The sequence below is a fragment of the Mangifera indica genome, chromosome 11, assembly GCF_011075055.1.
Source record: "Mangifera indica cultivar Alphonso chromosome 11, CATAS_Mindica_2.1, whole genome shotgun sequence".
NCBI lineage: Eukaryota > Viridiplantae > Streptophyta > Magnoliopsida > Sapindales > Anacardiaceae > Mangifera > Mangifera indica.
The window spans coordinates 8,266,801-8,280,380 of record NC_058147.1 but is presented as its reverse complement, the minus strand read 5'-3'; the positions used below and the strand labels follow the sequence as shown (position 1 = coordinate 8,280,380).

At 33.6% G+C, this 13,580-nt stretch overlaps 1 protein-coding gene across 1 annotated transcript; it reads left to right on the top strand.

Annotated features, from left to right (window-relative positions):
- Positions 1–10,465: 10,465 nt before the first annotated feature.
- LOC123228609 (laccase-15-like) lies at positions 10,466–13,126 on the top strand. The gene is made up of 6 exons (XM_044654038.1): positions 10,466–10,552; positions 10,679–10,830; positions 10,911–11,155; positions 11,255–11,383; positions 11,901–12,845; positions 12,942–13,126. Exons 1-6 carry the CDS (start codon positions 10,466–10,468, stop codon positions 13,067–13,069), a joined length of 1,686 nt encoding a protein of 561 aa, XP_044509973.1. The 3' UTR covers positions 13,070–13,126.
- The last annotated feature ends 454 nt before the right edge of the window (positions 13,127–13,580 follow it).

Genomic DNA, 13,580 nt, shown 5'->3' with positions numbered 1-13,580 from the left:
TGTTGGAAAGATCTTTGAATCCTCTTTTCAATGATATATAGCTGTAAACATAAATTAAACGAATTCCAAGATCACAGAAAGCATACCCGGTTGCCTGAATCTGATAATTGATGATAATTTGGTGATTCGATGCACTCCTGGAAATATCCATAACACAATTTGCTAATTATCTCTCTCGTTTCTGTAAGAATTCTTCTAGAGAATTGATTTGGAAGAGTACTGTTATTTCGTTTCTGTTTTGCTTCAGTTAACTTCCCAATGGAAGTTAAATTCTATTTTAAATAAGAGAGGGAGTGGCAGTTATTAAAAATAACTGTCAAGGGCAATATTGTAATATCGTCTATCATGGGTTAGCCTTGTAACCCTAATGGATAGGGTCAACCCATCATGGGTGAACCGGATCCAATATCTCCCACTCACACATGATGGGTGATCCGAATCACAATACTCTTTTATAGAAATCTTACAGAACAGAGCAATTCATACTAGCAAATGTACCGTGCGACCTTGCGAGCAACCTACACTTGAGAGCTAATTTACTATGCATCTGTTAGGAATAACATAGTCGCTTCAACCCAAAATAAAATAAAGCGTTAATCTCACAGCACCCTAGACTTACTCAATAACACTAGCTTCCTTTAATCCCTCATTTATTATTGTGTTATATTCCTATGTATCCATGATCAAGTCTAATATCCTGTATGAGTGACATGATCGGCCGGCCAATGGATACACGTAATATATAAGTCTTCCTCATCTAATTGGAATTCTCAATTTAAACTTAGCTGCTTTTCTAGTCATGTTCCATAGACCGAATCATTCATAGCCATAGGTTCCAAGCTAAGATAGCAACATTAAGAATAAACATCAAATAATAGCAAAGAGTCAAAGGGTACCATCATGAGGTAATCCTCATATAGTCTCACACAGTGAAAGAACAGGGATTCATCCTTCCACTACTTTAAGCAATCGTCTTATTCAAGCACACATGGTATGAATCATGTGCTACAATGTGTATCTTTTCAAAATGTCATTACCAATATTGTACAGATCTTAGTTCAGTCGCTGCACTCAGCGCCTAACCTGAGTTCTTAATTACTCTCCAATCTTGTAGGTATCTTTATCTATTAAGAACTCACATCTGACATTCATAAGTTATTTGGACGTGGGGGATCCAAATCGGTCATTTTCAAATCTATCAAGTCATGACCTCATCTTGATTAATCATCAAGGCGACATATCAAATAATTCATTTCTTGAACAATTCTCATTTTCTAAGTGCGCTCTTTAAGCGGCATCAACCTCAAGAAATATGTCTCATCTTTGCACACTCTCCTCAGTGTCAAAGGCGATTGCTCGTGTGAGAGAGTCAATCAAACTTATGTGACATTATCATCTTGTTGAGATTTCAAAAATAAACAATGTGTATATCCATAAACACCATGAATTCAAACACATAAAATAAATTCAAATTCTTTGATGTTCTAATGTTGTGTTACAAGTACAATATATACTCAACAAGTCATCTATCATATTCTACGCAAGCCAAGAGACTTAACATGTCCAAGATATACATCTCTTGAGATCGGTTTAGTTAGAGGATCAGCAATCATGTTATACGTAGAAATATATTGTACGATCACTTCCTTCTTTGAAATGATGTCTCTGACAAAGTTATATTTGGTGTCGATATGTTTGGTTCTATTATGGAATTTGGGATCCTTTGTGAAAGCTATCGCAGCTTGATTATCATAATACATAACTATAGGACCAACTGATGCATCCATTACACCCAAATTCTCAAAAAATCTTTTCAACCAAACAGCTTCTTGCACAGTAGCAAAACATGCTACAAATTCTACTTCCATTGTGGATAAGGCTATGCACATTTGTTTCTTACTGCTCCAAGATATAGTGCCATTTTGGAGTAAGAAAGCATAACCTGAAGTTGATTTGCGTTGATCTAAGTCACCACCCCAATCAGCATCCGAATAGCCAACGATACGCAAATCTTTTCCTTGGTAGCATAAACAATAATCCACAGTGCCTTTCAGATATTTCAATATCCTCTTTACAGTCTTCTAGTGTTCCCTTCCTAGATTCGATTAATATCGACTAACCAATCCGACAACGAAGTATATATCGGGACGAGTACACATCATCATGTACATAAGACTTCCAATCGTATTTGAATAAAGTACTAGAGACATTTCATTTCTTTCGTTTTGAGTCTTTGGACACAAGTCTTGGCTCAATGAATCGCCTTTTGACATAGGATTATCTACAGGCTTGTAGTTTCCCATGTTGAATTATTCTAGAATCTTTTGGATATAAAACGCTCTTGTGACAGAGCCAAAAGTCTTTTTGAATGATCCCTTTTGATTTTTATTTCTAAAATATAATCTGTTTCACCCATATCCTTCATGTCAAAATTTACGGATAACCAATTTTTAATGATCATCACATATTTCAAATCACTTCTAACTATCAGCACATCATCCACATAAAGAGATAGAATTGCAAATTTGTTATCAGATCTTTTTATATAAACACAATGATTTTGTTCTAACATCTTAAAATTATAAGACAATATTGCCTTATGAAATTTTAAGTACCATTGTCTTGATGACTGTTTTAGGCAATATATAGATTTTTGGAGCTTGCACACTTTACGCTCTTGGCCTTTTACCACAAAACCTACAGGCTGATCCATGTAGATTTCTTTGTCAAGCTCTCCATTAAGAAAAGTTGTTTTGACATCCATCTGATGCAATTCTAGATCTAAGTGTGCTACTATAGCTAGAATGACACAGATTGAAGTAAACCTCACAACAGGCAAAAAGGTTTCTTCATAGTCTATACCTTCTTGTTGAGTGTAGCCTTTTGTCACTAGGCGAGCTTTGTATCTATCTATTGAGCCATCCGCCTTTCGTTTAATTTTGAGAATCCATTTATTCCTAATGGGTTTTCGACCCGGTGATAAGTCCACTAGACTCCAAACTTGGTTAAGTTCCATGGATTTCATTTCTTCCTCTAATGCTTTTTGCCACTTTTCTTTATTAAGGGATGATAGAGCTTCTTTGATATTTTTAGGCTTATCGTCTTCTGGAGGAGTAGTTATGAAAACTTCATTTTCAATTTCAAAACGTCTCTTAGGGATTTGAGAACATTCACTCCTACGCAATTGAGGATTTTTACTCCCACTATCCGAAATAGGTTGGAGCATAACCTCATTGCTCCCACTATCTGTAACAGGTAGAGACATTGTCTCTTGTGACATAACTAATGGTCATTGGGACGAACCTTCTCCACATTCCTCTTCCATTTCATACAGATGAAGACTTTTATTGATATCACCCTTTTCAGGAAATTCATTTTCTATGAATGTCACATCTCGAGATTCTATTTCAGTCACTCTTCCATCAAAGTCCTCTCCTATAAACACGTACCCTTTAAAGTGTTCAGAGTATCTTATAAAGATACATTTCTTACCTCTTGGACCCAATTTTCTGAATTTATGGAATGTGTCATGGATATATGCAGCAGACCCCCAAGGGCGTATCATATTTAATTCAGGTTTCCTATCTGTCCATAACTCATAAGGTGTAGAAGTTACTGACTTAGTAGGCACACGGTTAAGTATATAAGTCTCAGTTAATAAAGCATCTCCCCAATACGAAATCGGAAGATTTGCTTACGCCATCATAGACCTAACCATTTCTAACAGTGTTCGATTTCGTCTCTCCACTATACCATTTTGTTGCGGAGTTCTAAGAATCGTCAGTTGCCTCATAATTCCTTTTTCACTACATAATTCCTTAAATTCGGTAGATAAATACTCACGACCTCGATCAGTTCTCAAGGCTTTTATTCTTTTGTCCAACTGATTCTCAACCTCATTCATATAATGTCTAAAGTAATCTATTGCTTTTGACTTATGGGAGATCAAATAGACATAGCCTAAACGTGAATAATCATCTATGAAAGTGATGAAATAGAATGCTCCTTTTCTAGCTCTAACATTCATAGGTCCACAAATATCTGAGTGTACAAGTTGCAGAGGAACTTTAGCTCTAATAGTTTTGCCAAAAGGTTTTCTAATAGTTTTTCCTGCTAGACAATGCTCACAAATAGGCAAATCTACTTTCGTGACAGGTCCTAATAAACCTTCACGGGCTAATCTGTTCATTCTCTCTTGGCCAATATGCCCTAATCTAGCATGTCATTTATTTGCATCCACATCTAGACTATTAGGAGTTGCAAATAAAGAAAAACTAATAGTATTATCATTAATACAATTTAAGGTGTCCAACAACATAAAACCTTCAGACATAAATCCATATCCATAAAACATATCGTTATAAAAAAGTTTAACCAAGTTTTCAAAGAAAATAAAACAATATCCCAATTTTAACAGAACCATTACAGAGACTAGATTTTGTCGAATTTCTGGAGCATATAAAACATCATATAGGTACAAAGTTTGACCACCGCGCAAAACCAATTTGCATGTGTCCATTCCTTTCACTTTAACTTTGGTATTATTACCTACATATATCCACTATGTTTCCCTCGGTATTCGAAGAAATTCTACGAAAGTGTCTCTGTCACGAGCTACATGGTCTGTGGCTCCTGAGTCTACAGTCCACATAAGATGAGATTTAGTTAAGAAAACGGTATTGGAAACATAAATCTCACAATTTGAGACAAGATAAGATAATACCTTTTTCGGCTCCGTGTATTCACGGCGAAATGACCCTTGTTGCCACAGTTATAACAGGTCAGTTTAGACTTATCTCTTTTCCCATAGCGCTTGCCTCTTTTGCGCTTGAACCATTTGTTCTTGTTCATAAGTCCTTGGACGATCTCTTTTCTTTTTCCTGATTTTCGCCATTTTCTCTTATAGCTAGAAAATTTCTTCGAACTGGACTCAGCAACATATGTTTGAGCATTTAGTCCAGCAGCCTCTAGGTACTCAGCTTCCAGTTCAAGATGGTGAGCAATATCATCAAAAATCCTGATATTGTCATTATGGGTCATGTTCACCTTCATGTGCTCCCAACTATCAGGAAGAGATCGTATAACATCCTGCACTTGTTGTTCATCAATCAGTTCATGCCCAGCTTTCTTCAGCTCAATTATCATGTTTGACATTTCCCTCAGATGTTGCTTCATCGACTTATTGAGAATTTTCTTATATGTGTCGAACTTGATGGTTAACTGTCACAGTTTAGAGACGGTCGTACCTCTAAACTTTTCTTTCAATGCTACCCACATAGCATTCGCAGTTTCAAATTGCTCATACTGATAAGCAATATCATCATTCATTGAGCTGATGAGTATTCCTCTGGCAGTCAAATCTTTCTTTTTGCAGGAATTATAAGTGTCCATATTACGCTTATGTTGGGCATTATTAGGATTTGCCCCTTAGCCAGCTGAGGCTCATCCATAACCTGATTAACAGCTTTTAAGGCATCATGTTCATCTAGGATATAGTGCATTCTCATTCTCCATATTTTATAATTATCCTCATTCAATCTTTCTCCCTTATTCAAATCGGCAATTATGTTTTTCGAAGTCATTTCAATATATAACTACAGAGATACACAACACAACACCAACAATAAGATATATACACATTTTATTGTCGCAATTGTGCATTAAAGATTAAAATATGTCACATAAGATAGAGTCGAAAGTTCACTATGTTCCCAATCATCGTCTATGACACAAATGTTTCACATTTTAACAATTAATTCAATCGCGTCAATGTATATTCTAGACGAGAATAATTTAATTCTACCAGTCTCAGAATTTCCACAAATAATCCATAAAACATATATATTATATCAACATAAAGAGTTCAACATAACCATAATTTAAAAATAAACACATACGCATGAAATAAATATGGACATGAAATTCAATGACTATGATTAACTTCTGAACTATCCTTGGCTTGAGATTTGTACAATTTAAAACAGGGCATCTTGTTAATCAAACGCTCTCCATATTTATAGGGATTTGATCTCCACCAATCAGATTGAGAAAAAATATTTTCTCTATCTCTAACAATACTAGGAGTAACTTTATCTACTATTGTATGTTGATGATATGTTGACAGCTTCAAAGAATCAAGAAGAAATTGAGAAATTAAAGACACAACTCAATCAAGAATTTGAAATGAAAGATCTGGGAGAAGCCAAGAAGTTTTAGGTATGGAGATTAGTAAAGATAGAAAAAGAAGCAAGGTTAGTTTGACTCAGAAAGAATATTTAAATAAGGTACTACATCATTTTGGTATTTCTGAAAAGTCAAAACCTATAAATACTTCACTTGCTTCTCATTTCAAGATCAGTGCATCCTTATCTCTGTGTACAAATGAAGAGCGAAGATATATGTCACAAGTTTCGTAGTCTAATGCAGTTGGTAACTTGATGTATGCAATGGTGTGTACAAGGCCTGACATTTCACATGTAGTTGGAATGGTGAACAGGTATATGCATGATCCTGGTAATGGACATTGACAGGCTATGAAATGGATTCTACGATACTTACTAAAGACTGTAGATGTTGGTTTAGTATTTAAGCAAGATGATGTACTTGGTCAAGATGTGACTAGATATGTTGACTCTAATTATGTTGGTGATTTGGATAAACGTCGATCAATTACTGATGATGTTTTTACTCTTGCAAAAGCATCAATCAGTTGGAAATCTACCTAGCAGTCTGCAGTTGCTTTGTTTACTATAGAGGCAGAGTATATGGCAGTTACAGAGGCTGTAAAGGAAGCTATTTGGTTACAAGGATTGCTAGAAGATTTAGGAATTGTTCATAAGCATGTCAATATGTATTCTGATAGTCAAAGTACAATCATTTGGCAAAGAATCCAGTATTCCATGCACAGACTAAGCATATTAACGTTAGACATCATATTGTAAGGGAGATAGTTAAAGAAGGGAATATACAACTCTTGAAAATTGGGACTATTGAGAACCCTGCTGATATGATGACCAAGGTGGTAACAACGATCAAGTTCAATCATTGTTTGAACTTGATCAACATTTTGCAAGCTTAAATAGCGTCAAAAGGAGCATTTGAAGTCGTCATTGAAGAAGAAAATATAAGGACAATTTGGTGGGACTCACTAAATCGCCAAGGTGGAGATTGTTTAAAAAAAAAAATTGGCTCTTTAGGTCCCACATTGGTTAATTTATTCTCTTTATATTTTACCAAAGGTTATAAATAAAGCCTTGGTTTTGATTTAAAATCATCCCAAAAACAATTGTAGTCAAACACAATTATATTGAAAGAATTCTATTATTAGGGATATTTAATAGTTTATTTTTCCTTTGTAACTATTCTTTGAAGATAGTGAAAGTAGTCAACGGTGTCGAGGATATAGGTACATTTATCGAACCTTGTAAATTTTTGTGTTTTCTTTCCTTTATTTTTCTGCATTTTTATTTTTTTCTTAATTATTTATTACATTCAATAGCATAGAAATTGTGTTTTATATTTCCACTGCACAATAGAGGTTACACCACTTATTATGGAAAAAAATGAACTGATTCAATGCACACATGAGCTATATAGGTCTAGCCAAGTGTGACATGAGCCTAAAAGATTTATGTGTCTCATGACTCAGTATGGTGACATATTGGTCATCCACAATGATGAGCTTACGACCCACAAGAATGTTGTATTAGATCCAGACTTTGATAAATGACTTGAAGTCATGAAATCTGAAATAAATTTCAGACACTAGAAGCAAGTATGGACTTTTTGGGTCTACCTAAAGGGATAAAACCCATAAGGTATAAATGGATCTTCAAGAAAAAGAGTGACATGGAGGGTAACATATATGCTTATGAAACATGATTGGTAGCAAAAAGTTTCACGCAAAAATATAATGTCAACTATGATAAGAGCTTTTCATCAATAGTGATACTAAAGATTGGTGTGCTAGAGATTGATGATTAATGGATGTTTGTAGATTATATCAAAGATTTGGTTATCCAAGGTTTTTCTATGTCATCTTCCATGGGCCATTTAGAAAGACAAGTATGCTAGAGATTGACAATTAATAGATATTTGTAATAGCAAATAAAGCCCTCCTTCTAATGCTAAACTATTGATAAGATTTTTCATCAATAATTGACATACGTAATTTAAAGTCTTGCCTAAATTAGGCTATGTTAGTAACAATAAAAATTCATTAATTAATCTTATTATCCACTACAATGTGAGATATAATAAAAAAGAATAAGCACAAAGATTTTTTAACATGGTTGGAAACTAATGTCCACAATATGTTATATTATTGTCATAGATACAATGATATGTGTTTTCAAAAGAACTTGATTTTGGAAAAAATGTCCTAAAGAGGGTAGCTAGATAAACAACTATTCATAAAGTTGTCCTACTGGAATTAAAGGATGATAATAGTATGTTGAAGTATAGGGATGCACCCTAAAGAGAATTAGATAAGGCTTAAGTATCATGAGCATGTACATGATATATTCAAGCTAGATTGAACTTGATATGAGATTTATATAAGCTCGAGAGTATGATTTATAAAAAAATAATTTATTCAATGATTTTTTTAAATGATTTAAGAAAAAGATTTTTACATGTTTTTGAGAATTAGGGCGATGTTTTGGGACACAGAGATCTCCTAGAACACATCTAGGACATAAAGATTCCTTGAAACATGTATGGGACAAAGATATCTCATAGATAGAGAGATTTTAAGTCACCCATAAAACATTATTTTATCACAATGATGTTTTGAGATATGTTTTCTATATGGTTTAAGTTTAAAATATGCATCCACAAAGAGGCATTATAAGGGAGGATTCTCGCCACATGCACAGTGGTGTTGGAACAAGTTCATATATATTATACAATAGCTTGAGAGATTGAACCATATAATTAAGATGTCAAATCTCTATCTCAACCTAAATCAATCGATATAAAGATTTTTTATGCTTTTGAAAAAATGATTACAAATATTTCCACCATTGATTTTGGAAAAGATGATTTTACATATATTTGCATTTCACGTAATTAGAATATGGGTCTAGAGAAATGCCCTAGATGACAAGAGAGACAAATAGAAATATAATTTCCTAGGGGAGGTATTACAAATATATTTTCTTATGAAGTTCTTTGCGTTGCGTATGAGTAATATGTTTATCCATACTCTTCAAAGATTGACATATAGAGAACGTGTATAATTTTTTACAAATAATTCTGGTTTTTTACCGGGACGCTAGTCTTATCCCATTAAAAATCATACGTGCAAGTTTAGATAACGAAAATTTTAGCCGTGTAACAATTTACAACCAGTCATTTATCTTAATCCAACCGTTCATTATAAAAATATGTCATATCTAATGTCAATAATTCAACAACTTTAACACGGCTGGATTAAAATAATATATAAATGCATTTAATCTATTTTACATGTAAGCTGACTTCTGTATAATAAAATTATAATTTTAATAATCACATATTATTTCGTCTTTTACTTAGAAGAACTCTTCCATTCAATTTATTATGAGATTCCTTCAGCAGTCAAAAGTCATCACCAACTTCATTTAAAATTATCTTCTAATTTTTCTTTTCTATATATTCGCTAGGTAAAATAAAATAGATAAGTATTTTACTATTTCTTTAGCCGTCGGTCATTTAGATTAACTTTTTTTGAACAGATCAAATTTCTCTGAACCAACATAGGTTAAGAAGAAACAATTTTTTGCCTTTGTATAATCATATTTTGAATGGTCAAATCCAATCGTCTGCTGTTTTGTTTGGTGATTTTCAGAAGTTAAATCCAAAGCCAATTAGAAACAATTTTTTGCCTTTGTATAATCATATGAAAATCTAACCTATGTACACGCCAAATGTCGCGTTGGACCTCTTCATGGGTCAATTTACTAATTAGATTGTTCACATTGTCTTAAATTATAGATTTCGGTCTTCACATTATATTCCATTTGATCCTATGAACACGATTCAGTATATGAATCTAGAATAATTACTTCAGTATCAATATATTGAGATTTAAATTAGACTTAAATTTTTTTTTCAATATAAAGTGGCTTAAATTTATATATTTAAATCAATTTGAATTTGATTAATTTACGAAAATAATTCTAATTCTTAACACAAACTTAATTCATTTGATTTAAACTTAAATTCAAATCGGAATCAAACCTTATTTAAATGATTGTAAAACAATTAATATACACTCAAAGCAATGTAAATTAATATAATATATGCCCCTTGAGAATAAGATTGCACTGCTTGAGAATTTTTTATTTCGTTTATAGTGATGGCCTAAAAACTGCGATTCAGAAAATTAATATAATATATGGCGCCCGTGATTACATATACACCTCAATGCCCATGCAAATAAATCAATATAGGATTATTCAATCACCGAGATAATTGGCTGACCATGAAGGTCCTTAGTTTACAAGTCCTTAGCATTATATTATTTGCTGGAATCTTTCATTGTCTTGCACAGACTCATTACACATTTGTGGTAAGCTTCATATCAGTGCGAACCTCTAGATTAAAGCCACTTTTATCTGCTAATCTTCCTTCAACGCTCTTTTCTTCCTCTCATTTATGAGGAATTATATTAATAATTGCTTATTAATTGTTGCAGGTGGAGGAAACTACGATTACAAGACTTTGCAGCAATAATACGATCTTGACAGTGAATGGACAATTTCCGGGACCAACGCTTTATGTAAAAAAAGGCGACACAATCATTGTAGATGTTATCAATAAGGGCAACTACAACATCACAATTCACTGGTAAATATGATGCCTTTACTATAAGAGAAATGAGCTTTTCTGACGACAATGAACCCATCCATCTTTTGATAACTTTGCAGGCATGGAGTGAAGCAGCCTCGGAATCCATGGTCTGACGGCCCTGAATGGATCACACAATGCCCTATTCAACCAGGAGCAAACTTTACTCAGACGATAATATTTTCAACTGAAGAAGGGACTGTTTGGTGGCATGCTCACAGCGACTGGGCACGAGCCACAGTTCATGGTGCTATAGTAATATATCCCAAGACTGGAACCAGCTATCCGTTTCCAAAGCCTGATGTCGAAGTTCCCATTATATTAGGTCGGGCTGAATTATAGTTGTAGATTCTCTTCTGCTTGAAGCCTTTTGAAACTATGAGTATTCCGTTTAACGGTTTTTTTTTTCCTTAATCAATTGCAGGACAGTATTGGAAGAGCAATATTTATACCGTATATGATCAATTTCTTCAATCCGGAGGGGATCCAAATGTTTCGGATGCGTATTTGATCAATGGTCAGCCTGGTGATCTGTATGCGTGCTCAAGTCCAGGTAGGTGATAAAGAATATAATATTTATAAATTTAATCACAATTTATGTTATCAATATTATTCAGATTATCCAACTATATTTTATATTTTAACAATGCTTAGATTATTTTTGAAGTAATAGTTGTTGAGCAATGGAATTTGCCCAGAAGGCTATATATATACTAATATATTATGTTTCGAAATTAGTATAAAAATGGAAAGCTAAGTAACAGTCATTGAAATGTAAATTGGAGCTGAAAGTAATGTCTAATATTATATGGTTGTTAGTATGTCGTCAAAGCGTGTAAAACTTGCCAATGTTATAAAGCAGACTTTAACTACTTAGATATATTTGATTAGTCAATACAAATAATTTTATTGGAAGTTTTGGCACGAAATTAATAATATAAATGAGAAAGATTTCTGATTAATTTTATAATAAATGCGTTTTAGTAGGCTTAAATCAGGATATTCTTATTCATATATATAAATTACTTGCCCATAACAAGGTTTCTTTTCTCTTAATTTATTATCTGCAGGAACATTTAGGCTAACTGTTGACTATGGGTTGACTTACCTTCTCCGGATAATAAACGCCGCCATGCAAGACCTTCTTTTCTTTGGCGTTGCGAATCATTCTCTGACGGTGGTTGGATCGGACGCCAGCTACACGAAGCAATTCACGAGCAATTACATCACAATTAGCCCTGGCCAAACCATTGATGTCTTGTTACACGCTAATCAAATGCCTGATCATTATTATATGGCTGCTAAAGCCTATTCCAGTACAGTTAATCTTACCTTTGATAACACAACCACCACTGCTATTATTCAATACAGTGGAAATTACACTCCTTCATCAACTCCCCCATTGCCCAGTCTTCCTCTTTATAACGACACCAACGCCTCGGTGAATTTCACCGGAAGTCTTCGAAGCTTAGCCAATCAAAATCGCCCTTTTAATGTCCCAATGAACCTTACTCACAATTTCTTTTACACACTTTCAGTGAACGCATTTCCCTGCGCTAACAATTCATGTTCCGGACCTAACGGAACAAGACTTGCTGCTAGTATAAACAATATAAGCTTCGTGGACCCACACGTTGATATACTACAAGCTTATTATAATAACATCAATGGCATTTATGGAACTCGATTCCCAGATTTTCCACCACTGGTATTCAATTACACTGCTACGTATTTGCCATTATATTTAGAGATATCACAACGAGCCACTGAGGTGAGAGTCCTAGAATATAATTCTACAGTTGAGATTGTTTTTCAAGGAACAAATGTTGTTGCTGGGGCAGATCACCCCATGCATTTACATGGATTCAGTTTCTATGTCGTTGGATCGGGGCTCGGAAATTTCAACAATGCTACAGATCCATTAAATTATAATCTCGTCGATCCTCCTTTCCAAAACACGATCGCCGTCCCGATTAATGGATGGACCACCATTCGATTCAAGGCAAATAATCCAGGTAAGTTGTTCGCTTCTTTTCGATTTTATTTTGAATTTTCGATCTTCTTAACACATTTATAAAATTAATTATTTGTTTCTTTGGTGGTTTAAACAGGAGTTTGGTTTATGCACTGTCATTTAGATAGACACATGAGCTGGGGGATGGATACGGTGTTTATAGTGAGAAATGGTAACACACCAAATGCACAACTGTTACCCCCTCCAACTATGCCACCATGTTGATTGTTGAATGTTAATCTTATCTTGCTTTATGAAGAAATTTGAGATTCAGTTTATCGAGCATTGGGTTCATATATATTTTCGCTATTGTAATTTCAATGATTTTACATAATTGAATTCTTGCAAATCTAAGATGTGTTATTTGACGTTTTCTATGTATTCGATTTGAAATGTGTTCTCTGTTGCAAATCTAAGATGTGTTATTTGACGTTTTCTATGTACAACTATATTATGAACAACTAAATTTGCAATCGTCTAATTAATAATCTAAGATGCTATTTATTTAGAAAATATTAATTAAAATTGATAATAATTTTTTCGCCAAAACTTTTTTAAGCAAACATACAGTAGTTTTATTTTTATAAGTAAATTTAATTTTAATTTCAATAAATCTCAGATAATTACGTCACTCTCGGCTAATTACATTGAATTTGATATAATTTTTTTTTAAGATTTGATAAGTTTTGATTCGAAGATTCAGTGTGTCATGTTTTAAAGATTTAAAACATATTTG

What these genes read in the sequence shown, in the direction of transcription:
- LOC123228609 (XM_044654038.1), top strand. Translation starts at nt 10,466, where the DNA reads ATGAAGGTCCTTAGTTTACAAGTCCTTAGCATTATATTATTTGCTGGA. An exon ending in AGACTCATTACACATTTGTG is followed by an intron (nt 10,553 to 10,678) that starts GTAAGCTTCATA and finishes TAATTGTTGCAG; the next exon opens with GTGGAGGAAACTACGATTAC. An exon ending in CGAAGTTCCCATTATATTAG is followed by an intron (nt 11,156 to 11,254) that starts GTCGGGCTGAAT and finishes AATCAATTGCAG; the next exon opens with GACAGTATTGGAAGAGCAAT.